We start from the raw sequence: 27,606 nt of genomic DNA, 5'->3' as shown, positions 1-27,606 counted from the left end.
CTTCCTGGTGTGGAGTGTTGTGGTGCCTGTTGGTGCGTAAGCCCATGCGCGGGAGTGGCAAAAATGGCGTCACGCGGGAACCGAATCTCCAAATCGGAACTCTGCTCCACTCGACCAGCAATCGCGCACCTGTCCTTTGTCTCCAGAAGCTGGAGCACTCCCTGCTTTTACACTGTCTGTGACCAAGCCTTCAGGCTGCCAGGCGGCACCTCCCTCCTGAGTTTTATCTCAGATCAGCTGTGTTTCCCGACTCCTCACTTCTGAGGGACTGCGGCTTTTAACCGGCTCAGACCCTCTGGGGGAGGATCTCACCGAGCAATGGCTGGGTGCCGGCTGCACCCAGGAACTTTTCGCGGAATTGTGCTGCTGCTGGTGCCCCGAGACTGCGGCCAGGTGCCAGCCCGCCCCAGAAAAAGTTCACGAAATAGTGTAGCAGCAGCGTTTCAGGGATTATGGAAAATCACAACACACCTCTGGCACCAGGCTTCACCTTTAACGACCTTGTTCCTGGAGTAGCGAATGTGTTTGTCCTCTGGGGTCTGCTGGGACCGGGTGGCCGCACAGCCTCCCCAGCAGGGGAACCACCTTTCCCCGTGTGGCCCGAAGACCCCTGACTTCACTCTGCTCCTGAGGATTCGCCCTTCTCACCAGAGCACTGCCAGGTATTGAGCTGCAGAATTTCAGAGTCTGCGCTCCCCCCTGTTTAGAGAGTCTTAATGGAATTTAAACCCTCTCCTTTCTCCTTTCTCCCTTTTTAGTTCAGTCCCTGTGGCCGTTTCCATTTTCCCACTTTTTCTCCAACTGCTTTTGGGGGAGAGTGCTTTTTCCATAATACCCCCCACCCCACCCCCATCCCGTCTCCGTCCTCTCTCCACAAGCAAAAACACCTCCCTGCCCTCTGCGGCTTCTCTCTCCCTCAGTTCACCTCTCTGCGCTGCGTACCTGCTGAGTTCTGTGGTTCAGGTTGTGCAGATTGTTGTGTTAATCCTCAAATCAGTTTTCTACGTGTGCAGCAAGAAGAGAGAGAATCTTAAGCAGGCTCCACACTTAGGGCAGAGCCCAATGCAGGGCTCAAACTCACAACTGTGAGATCATGACCTGAGCCGGAATCAAGAGTCAGACATTTAACCACGTGAGCCACCCAGGCACCCTGCTTTATATGTCTTTTGCTAGTTTTCGTTTTGTTTTGGTTTGGTTTTTTTGGTGTCCAACCAGTGCTCAGTTTTATCACACTGTAAACAAAACATTTATGAGATACTCCACTATAAAAGATTTTAGGCAAGAGTAGCAGCCAATGTAGTACATCTGGCTGGATTAATAAAGAACAGGAAAGAGGCCTTCTGCATGGACTGGGGCATCTGTGAAAAAGTAGGAAGCACAATCAAGTGGAAAAGGGAGAGTTTCAATACCAGATACAAACTCGGTTGCTCCTTGCCTGTGTCGCTGGAAATAGAGTAGAGGTGTCTAGCCTCAGAGCCACGTGAGAAGGGGGCAGAACAGTGGAGGGGGGGAGGGGGAGCAGTAGACAGCAGTGAAGAATGAACCTTCTCACTCCCCTGTGCTACCCACCAGATTTGTATTACCAATCACATATCCACTGCTTCTGTTTTCAAATGCAAATGCAATCTACTAGGGTATCAGTCTAATTCATACCCTAGTCTCAATTATTTATTTAGGATAGACCACCTTCTAGAGATTGAGCACTGAGGACAGGAGAGGAATATTTACTTATAAAATTTATTTTTATTTTATTGAACACATATCTACTCCTTAACATGAGCTAGGCTCTGCTCTAACCACTTTATGTCTATTAACAAGGGGACAGGACAAGGTGGGGCTTGAGAACAGAATGAGGGCAATGGGCCCATGGGTAGGAGATGATAAGGTAGCATGACGGAAAAAACAGGAAGAAGGCCCAGATGTTTGGATGAACAACTGTTAGCTTTATAACTTCACCTAAGGCTCTAGAGATCGTCGATCACAGAAAAATTTCTATCATGAATTCCTGTCACTGCTGAAAATGGCACAAAGATAAACTCTAAAGTCTATGACCCTCAGCTTTCTGGATCCCACTTTAGTCCCATCACCTTAGTTCATACCAATGTTGCTACTTTGGTTCAGGGTCTCATAGATTCTCACTAAAAAGAGGAAGGATTTGGAAAATGTATGAGCTATTTCTTACATGCTGGCCCCTTAGAGCACTGTTGTCTCTGTTCCTATTCAATTTCTACTTCCCTCCGAGGGCGATGATCTCTTATAATACAGAGCAGCAGCTCCTCTGTTTTGGCCGTCGTTGTGGAGCCTTAGCAAATAGGGAATTCTATTCTTTAGGTACTACACAGGTAAGCCACCAGGATGCAGCCTTATCTTCAGCTGCTTTAACAAGCTTTCTGGACTTGGGAGAGCATGGCATAATGTCACTGCCTTTGTCGGAAGCTCCATCTCAACAGTCCAGGCTCCAGAAAAAGAGCAGTGAAACCATGGTATATTTTCTACACAGACCAGCTTGTACGGGTTTCCATGCAAGGGGAAACTCAATAAAAAGGTGCTGAATGACTGGCTGAAAATATCCCAATGACCCCTCCATCAATGGGTACCATTGGAGCAGCAAGGGCACAAATATAGGGGAAGGCAGGTCACAGCTAAGGCAAAATCATGGGTAAAATGAACTGACAAAAATGTGATACAAAATGGGCTTATGTCATCACTTTAGTTAAAACTGTATTCAGTATTTAGAAATAAACACATTGTTCTATTAATGTCATCCCAACATGTAAACATAATACAGGTGATATTTAGTAAGCCCCAAAATCATACAAACTGCTTGACAAAACCAGCCAATTATTATCTGCCAAAAACATCCTTTGGAATATCTGAGTGAGATCTGAAGGGTAGGGACACAGCTCTAACTCATGTTCCACTCCCACAGGGGCAGCCCCACCTCCTCCTGGCCAAATGGCTGCCTCCAGGCACTGTTTCACTGAAGGAGGGAAAGCCACTCACCGACTACATGGCGGCTGTACTCTGCTGGGCTTCCTGCCTCATGAGGGAAAGCAAACTTGCACAGGTATTTCATAGGTGATATGCTCTCCAATAGTAAATGCCACTGTTTACACACACACACACACACACACACACACACACTTTTATCCCTTCAGTCGTCACTTCCTGCCCTTGTGCCCTGCATAACTGTTCTAAAATCACCTGAAAATTACATATTTATCTGTTTATTTATCAATTGTCTGTTCTCCTTGGCAGAATGTAAGGTCCATTGAGATGCGACTTCATTTTGTTCTTGGCTGTCACCGTAATGTCAGGAATAGGAGCACATAAATATTTGTTGGCCAAATGGAGTGCCCTTTCACCCCTCTCATCACCCCCAATAATTCATCCAACTAAAGCTATTTGCAGATAATTGAGCATTGACTTTACTTTCTCTTCCAGCTAGCGATATCATCTTTTGACCTCTTTCCAGAGTCTGTTTTGGTGTAATACTGGCAATTTTCAGAAAAGCAGTTTTGTGTTCTTGATCAGGTAGTCTTCTCACATATCTGTTTATTACAGCCACTTTATTAAAGATTATTCTTTTAACTCTTAAAGAATAAGCATGTTTCATATTTCAGCATCTTTGTTGGAAATACAATTTGAACATGTTAAATGGTGGAGGTACCTCTAAAAATGACCTGTAGTAAAACACTAACAAGAATGCTCAGAGAATGAAACCCAGTAATGCAATGCAGTTAAAAAAAAAATCTTTAGAAAAATATGTTACAAATCTGGGGGTAAGTGCTTCCCACGAGCTGCATAACGTTTCAGTTCTATAAGCACCATTTCATAGTAGAAAGTTGTCTTCCCTCTCAATTGAAAATATATTCAGAATTTCTCCAGTAATGTCATAAACTTAGAGGGAAACTTTAAATTTTTTTTTTTTAACATTTATTTATTTTTGAGACAGAGAGAGACAGAGCATGAACGGGGGAGGGGCAGAGAGAGAGGGAGACACGGAATCAGAAGCAGGCTCCAGGCTCTGAGCCATCAGCCCAGAGCCTGACGCGGGGCTCGAACTCACGGACCGCGAGATCGTGACCTGAGCCGAAGTCGGACTCTTAACCGACTGAGCCACCCAGGCGCCCCAAACTTTAATCTTGCATTTGATGTGTTATATTTTGTCAGTGTCACCTTTTCTTCCCCCCTTCTCTGAAAAATACCCTACGAAGTCTACATTATATAGATGTACAAGAAAAATACGGTCATTTTGGTTTCTGTTTCAAGATACACTGAAAGAGAACTGCAGAAGTGGTGTCCACGTGGCTCAGTCAGTTAAGCGGTTAAGCGTCGGACTTTGGCTCAGATCTTGAGCTCACGGTTTGTGAGTTCAAGCCCTGGGTTTGTGAGTTCAAGCCCTGCATTGGGCTCTGTGCTGACAGCTTAGCACCTGAAGCCTGCTTCGGATTCTGTGTCTCCCTCTCTCTCTCTGCCCCTCCCCAGCTCACACTCTGTTTCTCTCTCTCAAAAATAATAAATAAACATAAAAAAAAAAAAAAGAGAGAGAACTACAGGAGAACTTTGCTGTTTCTTCCTTATAAACAGTAATTCAGATCTTAGTTTCAAGCTAAGAGTGATTTCTTTTCATCTCCAGAAAATATCCCCTAGGAGAGAACTGTGGTTTTATTTAAATTAACTTAGGTTTGACTTTCTTTCTGAGCTGAAATATACGAAATTCTACTTTATCATGCACTTACTATTTTTATGTTATTACTTCCAAAAAGTAGTCGAGGCAGGGCACAACACTGTTTTGCTACAAAGTACAGTCATAACATGAAGCATACTTTTCAAGTTACAAAAATAAAGTGGGGGGGACACTTTAATTTTCCCCATATGTACTTGTCCACTAAGAGGCCATCATTTACTAACAAGACATCAACCAACACAGACTAACTTAAGCAATTTGATATTACCTTTAAAGATTGTCTCTTAGTCACATAATTCTCAGACTGAAGCAATTTCTCATAGTCTTCAAAAATCTAATGAAAAGAAAACAAATATTAGGGTGTAACACCAGCAGCGGTTCCTCTGCTTTAGGTTTGCTTATTACTCTCTTGCTTCAAAAGTAAATTGCCAGCCCACTAGGCCAGCACGGCCCAGCTGCTGTGCTCTGCATCAATGTACTGAACGCCATGCTGATCACACTGTCCACCCGGAGGTTCCCAGTTCACCATCCTTTACACATAAAGACACAGCGGGATACGGAGGTCAAGTGAAACAACAGATGTACTTTGCTACTTTAGTTCTGAAAATTAAAAATTGAGTAGAAAAATGGAGTATTTGAGTCCTCTCAAATAAACCCTTTTGAATAAAAGATCTAATTCATCTATTAAGTGGGTAGCAAAATAACACATTTCATGTCATTTGTTCAGGTAGCCTTGCTGGTAGCTACGAGTGCAAGAATAATTTAGGAAAAGATTAAATATACTTAGAGCTCCACTTGGTACCCCATAAAGAATCAAAGTGTCAAGTTCATAGCGGACACAGAGAAACGGGGCAACTTTTGCTGCACAATGGCCATGCTAATCTAATCCCAGCTGGCCTCTCTGGAGGACTTCCCTGTCCCCAGAAGCTGGAGGATGCTGGTGTTCAAGGCCCCCGTTTCCCAGTGTGCCTGTCAACTACTCTCCACTACTGGGCCCTTTAGTTTCACATAGAGTGCCACAGGTGGGGGAAGCTCAGCGTCATTCTCCCACCAGGCAAGGACATGCTTCAGGGACCACTGAGGTGGGAGGAGTGAGCCCAACAGAGAACTGAAGCAGGAGAGTCCAGGGGCTGAGGAGGGTGGAACAGTCCTGGTCCTCAGAGGGTTGAGGGTGAGGTGTGTGTGCACGTATGCAATGAGGGCAAGCAGTGCACACAGATGATAATTACCAACTGGGAATTAAGAAAGTGGAAAGTAAGAACATTGGGGGGTACCTGTGTGGCTCAGTCAGCTAAGTGTTCGACTTCGGCTCAAATCATGATCTCACGGTTCCTGAGTCTGAGTCCTGTATCAGGCTCTCTGCTGTCAGCACAGGGCCTGCTTCCAGTCCTCTGACCACCCCCCTCCACTCCACCCCCCCCCCCCGCCGCCCCCGCCGTCTCTCTGCCCCTCCTCCCTCTCCTCTGTCTCTCTCTCTCTCTCTCGCAAAAATAAATAAATATTAAAAAGAAAGCATCTAGTTCACATTAAAGTCATAATAATTAGTCTCTTTTATATGAAGGGCTTATTGTTTGTACTAAACAGTAAGTTTAACTTATTCTGTCATGAAACTGAAGAAGATTTTGTGGGACATTAAATTTATCAAACTTTGTGGTAAGTTTTTAAAAATTTTAATTTCAATTAAAAAAAATTTTTTTTCAACGTATATTTATTTTTGGGACAGAGAGAGACAGAGCATGAACGGGGGAGGGGCAGAGAGAGAGGGAGACACAGAATCGGAAACAGGCTCCAGGTTCTGAGCCATCAGCCCAGAGCCTGACGCGGGGCTCGAACTCACAGACCGCAAGATCGTGACCTGGCTGAAGTCGGACGCTTAACCGACTGCGCCACCCAGGCGCCCCAAAAATTTTAATTTCAATTTAGTTAACATACAGTGTTATATTAGTTTCACGTGTACAATATAGTGATTCAACACTTCCACACATCACTCGGTGCTCGTAAGGACAGGTGCCCTCCTTAATCCCCAACTCCAATTTCCCCGATTTCCCCACCTAACTCCCCTCTGGTAACCATCAGTTTGTTCTCTACAATTAAGAGTATGTTTCTTGGTTTGTCTCTCTCTATTTTTCTTTCTTTTCTCATTCCCTTTGTTTTGTAAATTCCACATATGAGTGAAATCATATGTAACCAGAAACTTCAAACACATGTATAAGGTATGACATTCCCCAAGATGCCAGTTTCATTATTTTAGAGTCATATATCAGTGTGCTCCCATCTCATGGTTTACTGCCAAAAAAATATGAAACTCAGCAAGTATGAAATATCTGAGGGGGCATGAGCTCTCAGAGCTGGTGTTCAGGTTGGTGCAGCAGCCTCAGCATCTGTGAAGCTACCAAATTACACAAGAAGTGACTCTAGATACAAAGAAAAAAATTAGGTAAATAAGGGATCAAGGAGAATGAGTTCACAGTCTCCCAAATTGTTATGTACTATGTCCTGAATGCAAAGCAGTGTTACTCAACACATTTACATCACTCATTCTATAGAAAAGATCAGTAGCCGATACCACGGGTTTTGTAATAAACTATCTTAGCTCTCTTGTTTTCACTTATTATAAGGTACATCTAATGAGTCTCTAACATTCCATCCAGCATCTGCAGTTTCTGATCAACCAAACTATAATAATAGCTCATTTCCTTAGTTTAAAAATATGCCATTTTCTTTTGGTCTAGAAGCTTTTGGATACTGCTGGCAATAAAAATTATTCTCCCTTCATGTTTTGCATTTAGATCTAAGTACTCCAGTTGATCCCACAAATATTTTCTTGATAATTTTAGGATATGAAAATCAATTTTGACTTCATGATTACATTGCTAATTATTTTTTTTAATGTTTATTTTTGAAGGGGGGGAATGAGTGGGGGAGGGGCACAGAGAGAGACACAGAATCTGAGGCAGGCTCCAGGCTCTGAGCTGACAGCCCAGAGCTGACAGAAGGGCTCCAACCCATGGACCATGAGATCATGACCTGAGCCAAAATTGGGCACTTAGCCGACTAAGCCACCCAGGCACCCCTGCTAATTCTTAATCTCAAAGGAAGATATGTAAACAATATATGAATAAAAGAGACAGTTGAATTTCTGTGATTTGGATGTGTGAAGCTATAGGAAAGTGACAGGGAGGGTATTCTGTATCTTCACAGAGTCATGTGTTTCCTTTTACCTATTTGTGTAGCTAACTACAAATTTTTAAATTATACAGTGGCTTTTATTTCAGTGGGACATCACTGGTCTAGAGCATCTGAACCAACACTAGATCAAGATTTACAATTTCTCTTTTAGGTTTGTGCCATGTTCACTTTAATCATGCTGTTACTCTTGCTTACGTATTTAGAAAAAGCATAGCTGTTCTTGGATATATCTATTTATCCAATACTCATTGAACACCACCATTGTACGGCATTGAGTTAGGTATTAGGGATACAAGTAATAATGACAAAAATTAATACTGAGGGATTAATATGGTATTATCCTAAAAAAATTGTTCCAAATCTTTACAAATTCCTACAAACAACCCAATGAGGTAGGTATTATTAATATCTTCATTTTGCAGTAGGTGCAAAATTACCCAAATTACCTTACCCAAAGTAACACAATTAATAAGAGGCAGAGCTGGGTCTTGAAGCCAGGCAAGCAGGCTCTGAACCCTGTGTTTGACAGACAGGGTTCCTGCTTCTCAGGGAGCTCAGGAACCAGCCAGGAAGGTACAGACACTCCATAATAATACAACGTGAACAGTGGGGGCGGGGGAATTGTGCATGCATGCATGTGGACAGGTGGGATTAGGAAAAGCTTCCTAGAAAAGTCATGTTTCAGCTGAATCTCAAAAGGATGGGCTGGATTCACCATTTGAGAAGGGAACTGGTATTTCTACTAGTAAGTAAAACTAATTATCAAGCAAGTAAAATGATTTATTTTTTAGTGAGGGTGGAGTGCTCTTCCATTTATGGTTACCTACTGCTTCTTCTTTTTTTAAGTGTTTGTTTATTTTTGAGAGAGAACATGAGCAGGGGAGGACAGAGAGGTGGGACAGAGGGTCTGAAGTGGGCTCTGCGCTGACAGTGGCGAGCCCAATGTGGGCTTAAACTCACAAACCGTGAGATCATGACCTGAGCTGAAATCAGATGCTCAACTGACTGAACCACCCAGGTGCCCCTACCTACTGCCTCATAAGAGCAACATGGAGGCTCTTAAATCACGATCAAAGTGAGCAGGTACCAGTCTTTTTTTGGAGCTGATACAACAGGAAGAGGTGTGAAAAATAAGAAAGCCCTCAATTTTCCACAGTTTCCTGATGACCTGGCTTCCAGGTAAATGGACAAATTGGGTGCAAGGTGGACCATGGTTGGTGTCTGTTGTGGATCACAAATAGGAGCCAGTATCCATAGATCTAAGAAGGAGAGAGAGGGGAGAAGAGAGAAAGAGGTAAAATCTTAAAAAGGACTTCTACTTACAGTGTCATAATTTTGTTCTAAGAAGTCTGCAACCAACACTTTATGTCTCGTTAGTAAATCCTAGAAAAAGAACAGTTAAGTGAAATAAAATTATTATAGCTAATAAATTTTACAAACCTGGTATTTCCTTCTAAGAATTATGTAAGTCCAGTCACTTGAAACATAAAAGTTTCTGAAGAATATTTTCTTTATACCACAAAATTATTTCCATTCTTAGTTTAAGATGTGAAATGCAAATGTGTTTCATGTGAAAAACAATAAAGTGTTTTAATTCATATCATTGTTAGATTTATGATAGGAATAATTTAGTGAAACAGATGGCACCTATGTGAGGGGGTCTACAGTATATTTCTTCAGGCCATGGCTACCCTGTGATTATGATATAATAAAATCCAAATAAAGTGTATAATGATCTTTTTGAAATATTGTTAATAGCTATATATATATATATATATATATATATATATATATATAAATTTTTTAAATGCTTATTTTTGAGAGAGAGAGTGAGAGTGGGGTAGGAGCAGAGAGAGGGAGACACAGAATCTGAAGCAGGCTCCAGGCTCTGAGCCATCAGCACAGAACCCGACATGGGGCTCGAACCCACAAACTGTAAGATCATGACCTGAGCCAAAGTCAGATGCTTAACCGACTGAGCCACCCAGGTGCCCCCGATAGCTTTTTTTTTTTTTTAAAGAATTCTGAATGTCTTAAAACTGTATCTCATTAGTTAACTTAAAAGATTTTCAGGAATGTCAACCTTTAGTTTTTTTTCCTTAACCACGTTTAAAATGGAGGTGCCTAGGCTGCTGAGAAGCACAAGAATGACACTTAACTGTGCCATCCCAGGATCCGCCTGCCCCCGGTTGATGGGCTGTGAGGTGCTGTGCAAGGACTGCGGTGACTAAGTAGCACAATGCCCGCTTTCAAAGCTGAAGACAAGCAGACTGGTCTTATGACAGGCATAGCTCTCAGAAAACTGAACAAAAGCATAAAGGAACGTTTGACTGTCTTCAACTCACACCTAAATTATATCCTTAATTCACCTTAATGTTGAAAGAAAACAAGCCTCACCTAATCCCTTTTATACGCTTACAGGCTAAATACCCTGTCTAGGTAGAATGTAGAATTTAATTAAAAACATAACAAGAATTTTAAAGTTTTCCAAAATAAGTTCTTATACTTTAATACGCATTTAATTAAAACTACCTAAAAGCATATAGAAGATCCACAACATAAATTCACAGAGAACAGGAAGGTAGCAGCAATGGCAAAACTCACCTGTTTCTATTTTAATACCAAGTAAAATATTTAAAGCATTTTGCACTGTAATTTTCAAGTTCAAGAACAATGAGACTAGCTATTGATTTCATTTCATTACTTATCATCATATCTTGAGTGACCGCTGAGCCTATCAGTGGAAAGCTGTACTTTTTTTTCCCAGTAGAACATTCAGTGCTGTTCTGGAACTGGAATTTTAAAATGGGAAACCCCTCCACAGCAATTCATTCCTGGTCTGTCTGAGGTCAAAATTCAAATGAGTTCCTGTATCCGGGGCCCCCAGAAGAATAAGGTAGTCCCACGGCATTCTTTAGGGTCCCTAGTTTTCAGACACCCGCTTCCCTAACCTCCTCAGAGTATCAGTGATTTTCAGAGCTGACCCCGGTTAGAAAGGGCTGCGCAGACACTGGATCCGCCTGTAACAACAGTGGGCAGGCTTGAGCGTGGGGACTGTGTGCTCTCATGGCTACAGGTCTGCACAGCAGCAGACAGAGCGCTGTGCAGATACACGCTGCGTGGGAAGGTTTCCATTCACTGTGCATTAGTGGTACTCCAAAGACAGAGGCATCAGGAGGGAGTCCTGTTAGTAGCAGCCAACTTCAAATTCCAAGGGGGAAAACTTGAAATAACTTGCATATCCAATAATAGAAAAATAAAATAAGGTGGGGTAGAATTCCTCTAGCACAGGTACATGGTGGGTACAGCCAGTAAATGACTCTCTCTCTCTCTCTCTCTCTCTCTCTCTCACACACACACACACACACACACACACACACACACACACACACTTTCTCTCACACTCGTGTGTGTATATTCATAGCTATACCCTCAAATTTCTGTTCATAATAAATACGTGCACACAACTGGAGGAACAGTCTATACATACACCCATGCATATATACATATAATACAAAACTAAATATAATTGCTGCATCATTGTAGATCACAGAACAGTGGGAAAAATAAACCAGGTAGGATCCTACCCAAAAAGGAAAAAGCAGAAAGTTGCAAAGAAAAATAAAGTTCAAATTTTAAATAATTCAAAATTTTAAAAACTATTGGGGCGCCTGGGTGGCTCAGTTGGGTTCAGCATCTGCCTTTCGGGCTCTATGCATACAGCTCAGGGCCTGGAGCCTGTTTCTGATTCTGTGTCTCCCTTTCTCTCTGCCCCTCCCCGACTCACGGTCTTTCTTTCTGTCACAAAAATAAATAAATGTTAAAAAAAATGTTTTTAATAAAATACAATTTTAAATATTATTTGAAACAGTGTACCCTTTCATCCCACCTCTCACAATTCTGTTTTGACAAGACTAAGCTTTGCATAGTCTAGGTATTATGCTAAAGATTATCTGATATTGATATGGGAGTGACTTCTGCACAGCTTGGGAGACACGGGGTGGAGTGACAGAGACACACTCAATGGCAGGGACATGGCAGTTGATGGGCCAGGCAGCAGCTGCCATTTATGGAGGGTTTACTATGAGCCGAGGAGCATGCAGAGCACTTTACACACATTATTTCTAATCTTCACAGCAACTCTGCAAAGCAGGGATTATTTTCTTCATCTCACGGATGAGAAAATGAAACTCTAAGGTTAACTATTTGCTCAAGGACATAGTGCCAGTCAGGTGGCAGAGGGAGGTGGAATTCAGACCCCTTCTATCATGTCAATTCTTGGAAGGAGGGATGAAAGAAATTCTGATTGTTAGGTGTGCTTTTGGGGAAAGGACAATTTGTAGACAACACTGCCACAAAAATATAAACAGTGCTGAAACATTAATGATTAGACTGGGCAACAGCCAGAGGGCTGTTGGAGCTCAAAACAAAAAAGGTAAGTCTAAGAGGTTAAAAACAAAATATAAAACCAAATTAAAATCAGACCAACACCAAACCAACCAAACAACCAAAACCCCTCAGCCATCTATCTAAAAAGAAAAAGTGACTTATGGTCACTGTTCTACTATATTAACCACAGCATTTTGGAAAAATACATAAAGTTGGCATTTCCAATATTGTTGGCATACTATAAAACTTTTTATGCTTATTTAGATTTTCAGACTCTTGACTTAAGTTCAATGGAAAATATGCTGAGGTACAAATTAAAACATGAATTTACTTTTGATATCCAAATTGTACTGAAAATTAAATTGGGTTGAACATTATGATAGCAAGACATTATCAATATAGTTTATTCTATTAAATGTTGAAAAATCTTTGGGGAAATTTTGAAAAGTACATACGTTTCTATTTACTTTTTCCCTCCGTTAGAGTTTGTTCTTTGTTTATAATTATTTGTGAAGCTTCACTTACATACAGTCTTTCAAAAAAGGAGCCAACTTTGTTTCCATGACAGCAGAGTCATCAGATAGAAAAGGGGGAAAGAACGGTACTGTGCTATTAATAGAAAACATCTCCTTAGTTATCTAGGCACAGACATTTTGCCAGGAAGAAATGGAATCATCTTTTGTGTTAAATGTCATTCAACAGATTTCATGCATCAAGGCCTCTCTCACCATGTGCTGTTAGATATACTTTGGGAGGTTCATCTGTAGCCACCATACTTTTGCTTTGCTGGGTGAGACCAAGTAGCCTGTCAAACACAACAGGCTCCAGGTCTGACAGCACTCTGAGCACACACCCATGCTTGTCGCCCTTGCTACCCTTTCCTCCACCCACCAGGCAACTCTCCTTAGTGTTCAGCCCCAACCTCTTCCTCCCTCTCTCCCCTCCCTTGCCTGTTAATGTGTACTCTCTCTCCCTCTTGAAATAAATAGATAAACGTTAGAAAAAAAGATACTATTTATCACCCAGGTCCTAGACAACTTTCAAGTCATTTACATAAAGTAATAAGATTAAAGTATTTACAAATATTGGTATATGGACTATGTCAATACTGTTAAAATAAGTATTTAAGGTAATATATAAAAATAAAAAGCCATACATGTATTACAATTAAGTAAAAATATATATTTATATCCTAAAAAATGTAGAAGTAAATCTGGAATGATGTAAATGGAGCAAGTAAATTGCTGAAATGCTTTTTATTTTTTTTTTGAAGTTTATTTATTTTGAGATAGAGTGATTGCTGGGCGGGGAGGGGCAGAGAGAGGGAGAGGGAGAAAGGGAGGCAGAGAGAGAGAAAGAGAGAGAGAGAGAGAGAGAGAGAGAGAGAGAGAGAGAGAGAGAATCCCAAGCAGGTTCTATGCCATCAGAGTGGAGCTGACATGGGACTCGATCTCATGAACTGTGAGATCATGACCTGAGCCAAAATCAAGAGTCGGTCACTTAACCAACTGAGTTACCCAGTCGCCCCAAAATGCTTTTATAGAAACAAATCTGAATATATACATTTGAATGAGTCTTATCTATTTGTAATTGACTTTTTTTTTTGTTTTTGGTCAATGATGCTGTTACATTGTTAGCTTAAAATATTTTCAGAATTCCTCTTTTAAAATCATCTTCAGAGGCAATTTGGTATGTGCTGAAGAAAATCAGACTCTATTTTAGAATTTTTATTATTATTTATTATTTTATTATTTTACTATTATTTAGAAATTTAAAAATAAATTTTATTTTTATTATCAATCTCATTATTATTACCAAAACTGAAAACAGTTCTAGCTACCAAGATCACCCACTTGACCCATGAACCTGAATGTCAAATAGCCTTGTGCTCTTTCCAAAACTTTATCTGCCCTCGAAGGATAAACATTTGACATTACTGAAAAATGAACATGCCACAGAAAATGATACCAGTTTCAAAATATATTAAATAATGGCAGGATCATAAGAAAAAGGAAATCGTTTTCTAAGATAGGACCTTTAAGGTGATATCATTCATTGGATGTATAAGCTCTAGTATTTTAGTTTGCAAATTAGCTACATTATTTCTAATATGCTCTCTGAACATCTTTTTGATGGTCAAACTCCAAAACCAAAAGTAGATGGTGGTTGCCAGACCCTGGGAGGAGGGGGAAATGGAGCATTGTTATCTAATAGATATTAGTTGCACAAATAATATGAATATACTTAGCGCTACTGAACTGTGCACTAAAGAACGGTAAGATGGCAATTTCATGTATGTTATTTTATAACAATTAAAAAATTTTTTAATTTAAAAACTAAGATTAAATTTATTACCTATAAGTAACAGTAGATTATAAGTTTATAAGAATATAGATGATTATGGAAAAAAAGTATCATTTCTTAGTATTTTGTTTCACTGTAGGGGAATTTATAATGACATTGATAAGGTAATGTGATGTCCTTCATGTTCAAAGATATCATTCTCCAGCTCCCTTTGCTACCCAGTTCCCTTCCCTGCAGGGAAACACTGTTCCTGCTTCCCTGATAACCTTCCAGAGGTACTCAGTGCACCTTAAGTGACAGCTTATACCGTTTGTTTTTAACATAAATGAAAGCATGCTTTGCATAGAATACTACATTTATATATTGCAATTCATTCTGTATGAGTGTGTGACAAGTATTTTGAGTTGTTTTTTTCCACAATGTGATAGACTGGTCTAATAGAATGCATTATCGATGCTCTTGCGGTTTGTGTCGTAATTCACAGTCGGTTATACTCAGGCCTCAGGAATAGCTTTTTCTGTGTTTTAATTAAACTGTCTCTTTGGAGGCCAATTGACTTTAACTAAATGCTGAAACTAAATGAACTAGCTGATTAAAAAAAAATTACCTTAAAAGTAGCAAAGGCATCTGAAGCAATATCAAATGTTGACAACTCCACATACTTAAAGAAATCTCGGAACTGATTAGAAAAGAGGATGATTTTGGCAAGTGGTTCATGTCGGATACATTCTCTCAGCATAATCCCGCAACGTAAGGCGATCTGTGGGGCTTCATATCTAAAGCATAAACAAGAGAGAAATAGAGAGCTCTGTTATCTTATTAATAAAATAATATTAATGGTATCAAAAGAACCATTTCAATACTGCTGTTAAGGGACGCATGGGTAACATTTGTCACAGTCCAGGTAAAGGGAACTAACTGTGCAAAGGTTCCAAGGCAAGAACCAGTTTGGTGAGTTAGAGAAAAGTAAGGCCAGTGTGGCTGGAATGTAGGGGAAACGCAGGGAATGGTGTGAAATGAGGCAAGAGTGGAAAAGGGCAGGGGCCAGATCACATACAGCTCTATAGGCTAAGGTTAGGAGTGTGGTGTTGAAGTGTGGGAGGAAGCCTTTAGAGAGTTTAAAGTGAGACATGAACACGGCCTAATATATGCTTTAAAAAGATCACTCTAGGTATCTGTGGAGAATCTATTATAAAAGAGGGAAAAATGAACTGGGGAGTTAGGAGCAGGAGCAGAAGTCCAGCTGGAGACAACGGTGGCCTGGACTGGGGTAGCAGGAGTGCAGGAAAGGCCTGTGTGCACATCACGCATATTGTCCGTAGGAAGAGTCAATGGCCTTGCTGATGTTGTAGGTGGTGGGGTAGAGCAGGGAACAAATTTGGGGTGAGGGAAACAAAGGATTCAAGAACGGCTCCCAAAATTTTGGCCCAAATAACTGGGTAGAGGGTGGTGCCAATTTTTAAGATGAATAAACTAGAAGAGGTACAGGTCAGTGAAAAAACTGGAAGTTTGTTTCTAACCGTGTTAACTTTGAGATGCCTGCTATCTAAGTAGAGATGTCTCCTTGGCAGTAGAATATGTGCATCTGGAGTTCAGGAAGAAGGTAAGGATAGATATTTCATGCACATATAGTTGATTTGTATATTGTAGATGACCAATAATAAATAGCTGTGCACTGACTGACTCACTGATCTCATGAATTACTGCTCGTAGCAAAAACTGCACTAGAAAAACACAATGTCTACTGTAGGAAACCATTCAGGATGGGCACATTATATCTGTTCCTTTCCTAATTTAATAACAATGCCTCAAGTGTCAAATTCAACACTGAAATAAATCTAGGTTTGAGTTACATTCCAGTGTATTGTAAGGTTTCAAGAAAATGAACAACAGTAGCTCAAGTAAAACAAGTCCAGTATTAAATAATACAGTTGACAATTGTGTGATAAATAGTAAAAGAACAGAACAAAGGCAGATACAGTTGTAGAAGACTGGGAAGTGAGTAGAGTGTAGGATAAAAAACTTCTATCCTTTCACTTCAGTTAAATACAATATTAATTTTTGTGGTTCTAATATAAAGCCCACTGGGAGAAAACTCAAATGATCTCAATTCTTGAAAAAGTGCTTTCCTATAATGTTGAGAACAGAAGAAAAATGATATCCATGAAGGACCTGCATAATCTTTCAAATTTACCATGAATTCTGCAAGTTAGAAAAATTCTAGCAAAAAAATACTTTTAAGAAGCAAAAAAGACCACTGAACAAATGAGAACTGAAATGGACGGATAAGAAAACTGAATAGATGAAAATCAAAGCAAAACCACTCTTACACAAAACTTCAAGATGTAACTCATCAAATGTAAGTGATAACATTTGTTGAGCAATAAAAAATAATGCACTGTTTTTTATAAGGTAAGATCTACATGAAATTCAGATTCAAGAATAAAATCTCTCTCCCACAACTTAGGAAACAGGATACTTTGCAAAATCAAATCTACAAATACAATAGGGCAAATGGTAAATAAGGATATTTGAGAGGATTCATTAAACTAGGGTAATATTTATTCATTTTTGTCTGTTTTATGCTGAATACTATTTATAAATGTCCTTTGAGTATTCCCTGAATAATTCATATTAACATTAAATGCTAATGTATTCAGATAGGCGTGATTATTTGAAGAATATTTAAAAATGCCTATTTATAGTGTTAATAATTTCTCTTACCAAAGAACTTGAAAATCAGACTGCTGGTACACATAGTAGAGTTATAGATGGAAAAAATATTAAAATGTCATAAAGAGGGGTGTATTTTCTTTCTTTTTTTTTTTAAGTTTATTTCTTTATTTTGAGAGAGACAGAGATGGAGGCAGGGGAGGGCGCAGACAAGGAGGGAGAGAGAAAGAATCCCAAGTGGGTTCCGTACTAACATGGGGCTCGAACTCAACGAAATCGTGAGTTCAGGACCTGAGCCGAAACCAAGAGTCCGACGCTTAACCCACTGAGCCACCCAGGCACCCCCAAGAGGGGTGTATTTTCTAAAGTGTGAAGGAGAACACTTGTTTATTGGTAGAGTACTCTGGAGAGTATGAGATAAAGACTTGGCCTAGATAAAGAGCAAACATCATTAAAATCTAGACTTATTACTGAGATATTTCTGGACTTTTGTAATTTGGCCCTAAACTTAACTTCCCAGTTTCATTTCTCATCCCACTCCCTATCTCTTTGGAGGACGCCATTCTCTCAACCTAGAACGTCCTTCTTATGCTTCTTCCTCTAAGATTCTCTCCCATCTTTCAAGGCTTTAGTTTAATATCCCCTCCTCCTTGAAGTCTTTCACAATCACCCACCACTCAGGACTATTCTCTCTCCCCTTTGTATTCTTACAACAGCTTATCTGTAATACCAATTTAGCACTTTTTTCAATCTGTACTAGGTGACATCATCAATAAATTGTTATAAATCTGTTTTCTTCACGTCATTTCAAACAACTTCATTCTCCTTGCTACCTTCCTGTTCTCGATACCTTCTCCTCTCCTCCTCTACCCCCATCTCCATATGGTGTCTGTATCTTGTTACTTTTCTCCATCCCCACCTCAATTTCCAAAGAGTGCTTAGCATAATATTTTGCACAAAGTAGGCATATAATGAAGGTAATAAGTTTCAAACTCTGACTGAAATTCTTAATACTAGAACTCTAATGAAAGTCAAACTCTGGCTTACACAAAAGGCTGTATGATCTCCAGCCAACATTTTCTCATTTCTTAATCCAATTTCCAAACTGAGACTATCTGCTAAAAGTTTATACTCCCAACTTTTGTGTATAATTAGTTCTCTTTTTCCTTTCATTGGGTGAAGTGTATTGGAACCATCTGTGATATACTATTTATTTTTGAGAACTAAGAAAATATTTTTTAAAATACTCCTCTTGGTCAGAACACTGGTTGCATCCCACTAGTTTGTGCCTGAGAGTGAAAATGTCATTCTCTGAGATGAGTTTCTTAAAGTTAGCAATACATTGGGATAGACAGAGAAATCCTTAATTTTACTCAGTACCCTTTAAGGGATCTATAATTCACATATGTCATTTCAACCTTACTACCCTTGAGGATATTGGCTTTTGATAATTTATTGCCTACTATATACAAATGTGCTCCACAAATTAAGCCTATCTGAAGTTTCAAATCTCAATAACATTAATATCCTTATTCTTGGTACAGAATAAATATCTCATCTATCCTATTCCACTTAAGAAAAAAGTTCCCAAGGCCAGGGACCACAATGAATCACTATGCCTCCACAATGACTAATTCATGTCAGGTTGCTAATGGAAAGATTAATCCAGTAAATGTTGAATCACTATTTTATAGAATTGAATTACATCTTCCTTCCTTGATTTGTAGTTTGTATCATACAGTCTAGACTCTAAAGAACTATGTTAGTTTGGAGAAGGCACACTACTATAGATGCATGCTTATTCAAAAAATCACAGCATCGGGGCGCCTGGGTGGCACAGTCGGTTAGGTGTCCGACTTCAGCCAGGTCACGATCTCGCGGTCCGTGAGTTCGAGCCCCGCGTCAGGCTCTGGGCTGATGGCTCGGAGCCTGGAGCCTGTTTCCGATTCTGTGTCTCCCTCTCTCTCTGCCCCTCCCCCGTTCATGCTCTGTCTCTCTCTGTCCCAAAAATAAATAAAAACGTTGAAAAAAAAAATCACAGCATCTAAGATCACTTTCAAATTTAATAAAAGCTAGTATGTAAGAGCATTTGTCTCATCTAGAAGTGAGCTACAGTAAATATTATACCAAAAAAACAAAACAAAAAAAAAAAAAAAACGGCTAGAAGAGCTTGTGCAAGAATATCTCAAGAACACATATCACATAAGGGCAAAAATGACTTTTGTTTTTGCTGGAAGCAAACAATGTCAGGTAGTAGTTGGAAAAGTTTTATAAAATGTCATTCAACAAACACTTGGCCTCCTCAATATAGGCAAGAAGTTTTGCTTTTAATCTAGATATATTTGCTTACTTTAAAAATAATGATGGGGCACCTGGGTGGCTCAGTCGGTTAAGTGTCATTTCAACCTTACTACCCTTGAGGATATTGGCTTTTGATAATTTATTTATTTGATAATTTATTTATAATTCAGCTCAGGTCATGATCTCACGGTTCATGGGTTCGAGCCCCACATCAGGCTTTGCACTGACAGTACGGAGCCTGCTTTGGATTCTCTGTCTCCTTCTCTCTCTGCCCCTCCTCACTCATGTTCTCTCTCTCTCTCTCAAAAATAAATAAAACATTAAAAAAATTTAGAAAATAATGAGATATAATTCTGTCTACTAAAAAAGCTCAGAAGCAATTACAATCCAATGTCAATGAGAAGCCCTAGCATCCAGATTATAGTCTCTAAGAACCATTCCTCACTAAAAAGAACAAGAGTTTTTGGTAGAAATGGCTGATTCCAAGTCTGTGTTAGGAAATATACAAGATGAGCCTGGTCTATCTTGTGCCAGAAAGCAGGGAATCTCTCACATACTAATGGGAGTAATATAAAAAGGACATGGTCAACTTGAATGGAGGATTGAGCACCAACAAGAAAAATGTGTGCAACTACATAAGACATATGGAAAAAAGTTACACAGAAGTTCATAGTGCTAATAAAGGGATGGGGGGGGGGGGATGAGGGAGAGAGAAAGAGAGAAAGATAAAAGAAACTCATTAGATGCCAATGTTAGTTCCTGGGGTAACAACTTCTCTCTAAATTGATAACTGAAGGAAATGAATTAGGCACTTATTCTCTCTCCCTGGTATGAATTGTATTTTAAAGTAATTAAATTGTTGTGGTAGATGAGAGAAAGTTATTCTCCTTAAAACTACTCTAGCCAATAAATGCACGAGGAATGACAGGATTAGAATATCACCTTTCTGTAACCTCTAATGAAATGACTGAATCATACAGTGTTCATCAATGAATGGTCAAACAATTAAGTGTAAGGCTGATGAGGAACTTTACAATGGATTAAGCTGTCTCCATCTGAACCCACTGCTCAATCTTAGCATTACTAAATGTTTGTCTCCGGATGAGATGAAATATGAACTGCACAACACCACTTACAAAATATGATTGCCAAAATAAAACCTAATCTAAATCTAATCAAGTCTTTAAATATAACCTCCAGGATATCAATACAGGAGATAGTGGAACAAGTTAAATGACATCATTAGGAAACAATCTGACAAACCCAGAATGGAGGAAATTCTGTAGGATAATTAACTCAGGTTTTCAAAAAATCAATGACATAAAAAGAGGAACAGACGCTATTGTCAATGAAAAGAGACTTTAAAAGACCCATGTGAGGGCACCTAGGTGGCTCAGTCAGCTAAGTGTCTGGCTTTGGCTCATGTCATGATCTCGTGGTTTTTGGGTTTGAGCCCTACGTTGGGCTCTGTGCTGACAGCTCAGAGCGTGGAGCCTGCTCAGATTCTGTGTCTCCCTCTCTCTCTGCCTCTCTCTCTCTCTCTCTCTCTCTCAAAAATAAATAAACACTAAAAAAAGACCTATGTGACATTACATCCAAATACAACAACTGGATTTTGTTAGGATCCTTAACTGAACAAAAAGATAAATCTTACATAACCACAATGTAATTATCACGCTTAAAAATTAACAGTAATTCTTTAGTAACTAATACCCACTCCATATTCAAATTTCCTTGATTGTCCCCTCCTCAAATTTTCCATAGTTGGTTTGTTCAGGGCATAGAAGGCTCTTCATAATCTGTTCTCAGTCTTTCCAGCTTTATCTCCCATCCCTCCTTCCCATTCACACTGAACTCCAGTTACACCAGAAATCTTGTCATCCTCCAAACACATTATGCATTTTGATGCCTCTGTGCCTTTGCACGGGAAGTACTTGATCTTTCAACTCTTTGTGCCTTTCTGGCAATTTTCTACTTTAAGACTTGCTTCATTCTTGATGTCCCAGGCAGAGATTATGGCTCCTTCATCTGAGTTCCTACAGAGTATACTGGTAAAGTAACAACAGTGAGTTGTAATGAGTTGTCTCTTCTCATTGTAGACTATGACTGCTTGAAGACTGGAAAGCTGGATAGTGTTCTGAGAGCACAGACTCTGGAGCCAGACTAATTGGGTTTAAATCATACTAGCTATGTGACTTTGGATAAGTTAGTTAACCTCTCCGGGCTGCAGTGTTCTCATGTATAAAACAGGTAAACCAATAACAACAACAACAACAGCAATAACTATCCACAAGGTCTGACATCTAGTAAATAGCATCTTGACCTCTACCATTACTATTACTTACTGTTGTTAGTATTATTATTACTAGTACTGTTATTATCATAGGCCCTTCATAAATGAATGAATAAGCAGTTTTAGCCTTATAAACCAAACTAAATATTAACTTTTCAGAAGAAATGGAAAGACATTTTACTTTTTTTTTTTTTAATGTTTATTTATTTTTGAGATGGAGAAAGAGTGTGTGCACAAGCAGGGGAGAGGGAGGGGGACAGAGGATCTGAAGTGGGCTCCGTGCTCACAGCAGAGAGCCCCATGTGGGGCTTGAACCTGAGAACCATGAGAGTATGACCTGAGTCAAAGTTGGACCCTTAACTGACTGAGCCACCCAGACGCCCCTGGAAAGACATTTTATAAAACTCAAATTCCTCAAATTTGAGGAAGTTATTCTTAAAAATAAATAATTCCTATTTTTCTATTGTATGTTATAACTACATGAAAATGGAGTCATAGAAATCTGTATATTAACAAAGTGGCTTTTTAAGTAAGCAATTAAAATTATTTTCTCCACATATTAGAAAAATGAATGAAAGCCTTTTCTTAAATACAAGAAAAAATGACATACACTTACCTATTACAAGTTATACATTAAAATAGGGTCACTGGTAAATACAGGTGAGTAATGAGTAGAAAGTTCATATTTCAAACATAGAGAAGATTTTTTACTTACATCAATTTAAGAATTTGTTTATAGACTGAATGACTTGTTACATCAAATAATTTGTATAAGAATAGTCATTTGAATTCATCAGAAAACTGTCCATCAAATGGGACATGAAGACATTTTCAAATAAAGGGAAAAAAATTAAAGGATAATTATAATAATGCCAAAAAAGGTTAATTATAATAATGCCAAAAAATTAAAGGTATAATGAAGATATATAAAGATACAGATTATTCATACTCAGTAAATCTCATATGTAATCTTAATTTTTAAAAAACCAAGGTCCCACAAGTTTTACCGAGTCACACAGAAACAGTAGCCAATAGTAAAAAGTCATTAAAAAATGTCATTAAAAGAGATTCCAGGGGCGCCTGGGTGGCTCAGTCAGTTAAGTGTCTGACTCCTGATTTCAGTTCAGGTTGTGATCTCTCACAGTTCATGAGTTCAAGCCCCAAGATGGGCTCAGCGCTGACAGTGCACGATTAGGATTCTTTCTCTCCCTCTCTCTGCTCCTCCCCCGCTTGCACGTGCCCTGTCTCTCTCGCTCTCAAAATAAATATTTTTTTTAAAGGAAAAACAGAGATTCCAATCATTACATGTGTCCTCAAAAATATCAACTCCTAACTCACAACATCACTTCTCAAACCCCCTTCCCTCCTCCCACCACTCTGCAGCTACTTGGGAACTTCCTGCTGTTAAGCCTCCCAAATCCTTTCCTGACATGGGTGAGTCTCCTCCTGATTCCTTCCTTCTCATCTCCACCTCTTGTCTGTGCAAAGTGGGCATCACATCTAGCTTAGGCTAGTTCCCCTGCCTGCCTTCCCTGTCCCAATTCTTTTCCCAGCTCTCTCTAACTGAACAGGGAGGGTGCGAGCCGTGGTGCACAATTACACTTTAATGCATCCTGTGCACAACACAGATAAAAGGCTCACTATAGATCTGTGATATGTTCCAGCAGTTAAATTATTAATAAATAGCATTTGCAATTAGCTGTTTATCTTCTGTCTTATTATTTCTAGAAATGGGAAAAAAAGTTGTTTTCTTCAATGTAACTCACAATTTTTCACTGACTTAATTTTCTAAATAAATATCCAATTATGCTAAATTTTCATATCTTCCATAAAGCATATTTAATATGTATCAAATTTACATACATTCTACTATCTATAAAAGGAATGAAGTTAATTTTAAATAACCACCATCATACTTCATAATGTATTGACTTGCCTTTCTTCTTCATTAATCTGAGTTCTTATAGCTTAACAGTATTAGTTTTCTATTGTTGATAATTTCCTTGGTAAGAAGATACCATATCCGTGTCTTTCTTTAATTAAAAAAATTTTTTAATGTTTGTTTATTTATTTTGAGAGAGAGAGAGAGAGAGAGAGAGAGACAGTGCAAGTAGGGGAGGGGCAGAGAGAAAGAAAAGGAGAGAGAAAATCTCAAGCGGGCTCTGCACTGTCAGCACAGAGCCCGATGTGGGGCTCAAACTCACGAAACCGTGAGATCACGACCTGAGCTGAGATACAGAGCTGCTTAACCGACTGAGCCACCCAGGCGCCCCCTAAATCCAGGTCTTTAACATAGCCACTCGTATCTGGCATGGCTCTCTGCACAAAATAAATATAAGGTACTTGCCATCACCTGACTGTTAATCAGTGACAGTAGCTATAGGAGATGCCCCAGACAAATAACACCCACTGCAGAATGGAGTTGCATGCATGCCTTCACACAGTGACCCCACCATGGAAGATACTGTTTTAGATCACCCACACCACTTCTCTTCTCCATGAGCCAACATGATCTCCAGGTCATGTCACCATTCTCAAGGGATCATTTATTTACAGGCTAATCTTTTTTTTTTTAATGTTTGTTTATTTTTGAGACAGAGAGAGACAGAGCATGAATGGGGGAAGGTCAGAGAGAGAGGGAGACACAGAATCGGAAGCAGGCTCCAGGCTCTGAGCTGTCAGCACAGAGCCTGAGGCGGGGCTCGAACCCACAGACTGCGAGATCATGACCTGAGCCGAAGTCGGACGCTTAACCGACTGAGCCACCCAGGCGCCCCCAAGCTAATCTTTTTTAACTACTAATAATTTATCCTCATTTCCTGAAACACAAATCTGATATGCTTCCTCTCTCCAAAACTCTTCAATGGCTCCCCCATTATCTTCAGGATACCGTCAAATGCTTTAGAGCTTAAATTTTAGAATCTCCAGAAGTGGGTATAAATTGATCACCTTGGCCTTATTATCATCAATGACCAGCTGTGCAAATCATATTTGTGGGTCCATTAAATCTTGCAGATCCACTCCAGCTGCAAATGAACACTTTCTTTATCATACTATTCTGGCAGTTGTATATGGCCTTAATTAATTATATTTGCTTAAAATTGTTTATATGTTTCTATGGGAATTGCAGCTCTTAAGAGCAATAGGGATAATAATTTCTCAGATTAGTAGTTATGGAATACCATGTGCTAGGTGATGTGCTTCATAAGCATTATCACATTGAAGACTCATAATGACATACTGATGTAGGTATTATTATTGACTCCATATTGCAAAGAGGAAACCAATGCATAAGGAAGTTAGATATCTTTGCCCAAGGTCTTACAGTAAGTAAGTGGCAGAACCCTGGCTGAAAACACAAATCTTTCTGATGATGCAGAGTCAATGGCATAAAAGGCAACATTATTTTAGCGTGAAGGTAATATTACAAATTTTATTTTTATTTTACAGACAAGAAAACTGAGGCTCGAAAAGGTGCAGTGTCTTGCTTAAGGTCACAGAACCAGGAAGTGAAAGAGACAAGAAAAAGGAATAATCAGAGAACAAAAAAGAGTTCTTATAGTTGAAATGAAAATTCAATACAGTTTATCTTCAGTAAAATATATATTAGGGGCACCTGGGTGGCTTAGTCAGGCATCCAACGTCTTGGTTTCAGCTCAAGTCATGATCTCACAGTTCATGAGTTCAATCCCTACACTGGGCTCCAAGCTCACAGTGCGGAGCCTGCTTAGGATTCCCTTTCTCTCTCCCTCTCTCTCTGCCCCTCCTGTGTGTGCTCTCTCACAAAATAAACTAAACTTAAAAAAAAAAAAAGATATAATTAACATCTTCCAACACATAAAAAGATAAGAGATGGAAAACAGAAGAGATAAGAAATCAATCCTGGAAATCAAACTCTAATAGGAAATCTAGAAAGTGAGAACAGAGAAAACGGAAGGGAAGAAATTTTCAAAGAAATAATATGTGACAGAGAATGATAGTGGTCCACCAAAATCCACTGTTGTCTTCTTTCTGGGCACTAGTCAATATCTCTCAGATTTCCTTCCTTAAGAGTTAAGGGGCCAAATGACAAAGTGCTCTCAAATGGAATGGAAATGGGAATAATGTCGAGCCATTTCCAGGCCGGGGTTAAATTGTCTCCATGTATTTTTACCTTCATGTGAGCTAAAATGGTAAAGGTAAACAACATGATCTTAGGAACCACATGGTGAGGAAGGCAGAAGACCCTGCTGACCCAAAACATCTGCTCTGCACTATTATATGACAAATAAACTTATCTGGGAGTGAAGCCACTCCATTTTGTGGCCTTTTATAAAGTTTAAAGTTTGTTATGAGTTTAGCCTACTCTCATTTATGATACAACTGTATTTCCCTTTCCAGAACTGAAAGACACAATTTTCCAGTAAAAACAATATTTTCTACCAAAAAACAAAATAATCATAGTATACTACTTTGGTCAACAATGAATAATAATAATTACATACCCATGATAATTTAAATGTGAGTTTTAATAAAATAAAAAGTTGTGATAAAGTATATCGGGAGGATACGAGGAAGGAAAATAAAATAATGGTGGCAGTGAAAAAACTAAATTATCATCTAGTCTATAGAAAGTCAAAGGAACATTTTTAAAATTGATAAACCAAAAGATTAGTATAAGCTAGCTATTTAAAATATAGAGGTAAATACCAGATGAACAAATAAAAAAGATGAAAGTGGTTGTCTCTGGACAACGGGACTGAGGAATGGAGGAGGGAGAAGCAAAAAGCGGCTATGTGTTGGGGCACCTGGGTGGCTAAGTCAATTAAGCATCCAACTTCAACTTAGGACATGATCTCATGGTTTGTGGGTTTGAGCCCCACGTCAGGCTCTGTGCTGGTGGCTCAGAGCCTGGAGCCTGCTTTGGGTTCTGTGTCTCCTCGCTCTGCCGATTCCCTGCTAATGCTCTGTCTCTCTCTCTCTCTCTCTCAAAAATAAATGAATGTTAAAAAAAAATTTTTTTAAATTGCTGTATGTTGATATATCTGATTTTTAAACTACATGTTATGTATTATCTTGAAACAAATGGGGTTTTTTTTTGTATTTTTTTAATTTGCATCCAAGTTAGTTATCATATAGTGCAACAATGATTTCAGGAGTAGATTCCTTAATGCCCCTCACCCATTTAGCCCATCCCCCCTCCCACAACCCCTCCAGTAAACCTCTGTTTGTTCTCTATATTTGTCTCTTATGTTTTCCCCCTCCTTGTTTTTATATTATTTTTGCTTTCCTTCCCTTGTGTTCATCTGTTTTGTGTCTTAAAGTCCTTATATGAGTGAAGTCATATATTTGTCTTTCTCTGACTGAGTAATTTTGCTTAGCATAACACCCTCTAGTTCCATCCACGTAGTTGCAAATGGCAGGATTTCATTCTTTTTGATTGCCGAGTAATACTGCATTGTACATATATACACCACATCTTCTTTATCCATTCATCCGTCAATGGACACTTGGGTTCTTTCCATATTTTACCTAGTGTCGATAATGCTGCTATAAACATTGGGGTACATGTGCCCCTTTGAAACAGCATACCTGTATCCCTTGTATAAATACCTAGTAGTGCAATTGCTGGATCGTAGGCTGGTTCTATTTTTAATTTTTTGAGGAAGCTCCATACTGTTTTCCAGAGTGGCTGCACCAGTCTTCATTCCTACCAGCAGTGCAAAACAGATCCTTTCTCCACATCCTTGCCAACATCTGTTGTTGCCTGAGTTGTTAATGTCAGCCA

The 27,606-nt window shown here is 39.3% G+C and overlaps 1 protein-coding gene across 8 annotated transcripts in view; it reads right to left on the bottom strand.

Moving 5' to 3' along the window:
• CAB39L (calcium binding protein 39 like) overlaps positions 1 to 27,606 on the bottom strand; it is a 131,715-nt gene that overhangs the window by 28,414 nt on the left and 75,695 nt on the right. For all 8 annotated transcript variants that reach the window (XM_045052723.1, XM_019826173.3, XM_045052735.1 and 5 more), the window contains 3 exons: positions 15,180 to 15,348; positions 9,203 to 9,262; positions 4,959 to 5,024 (listed from right to left, as the gene is read on the bottom strand). In XM_045052723.1, the coding sequence (XP_044908658.1) occupies positions 4,959 to 5,024; positions 9,203 to 9,262; positions 15,180 to 15,348 (295 nt within the window). The remainder of the gene's footprint in view (positions 1 to 4,958; positions 5,025 to 9,202; positions 9,263 to 15,179; positions 15,349 to 27,606) is intronic.

This window comes from Felis catus, chromosome A1, assembly GCF_018350175.1.
Source record: "Felis catus isolate Fca126 chromosome A1, F.catus_Fca126_mat1.0, whole genome shotgun sequence".
In the NCBI taxonomy this organism is placed as follows: Eukaryota; Metazoa; Chordata; class Mammalia; order Carnivora; family Felidae; genus Felis; species Felis catus.
The sequence above is the reverse complement of the archived record's forward strand: the minus strand, read 5'-3'. Positions and strand labels throughout refer to the sequence as shown.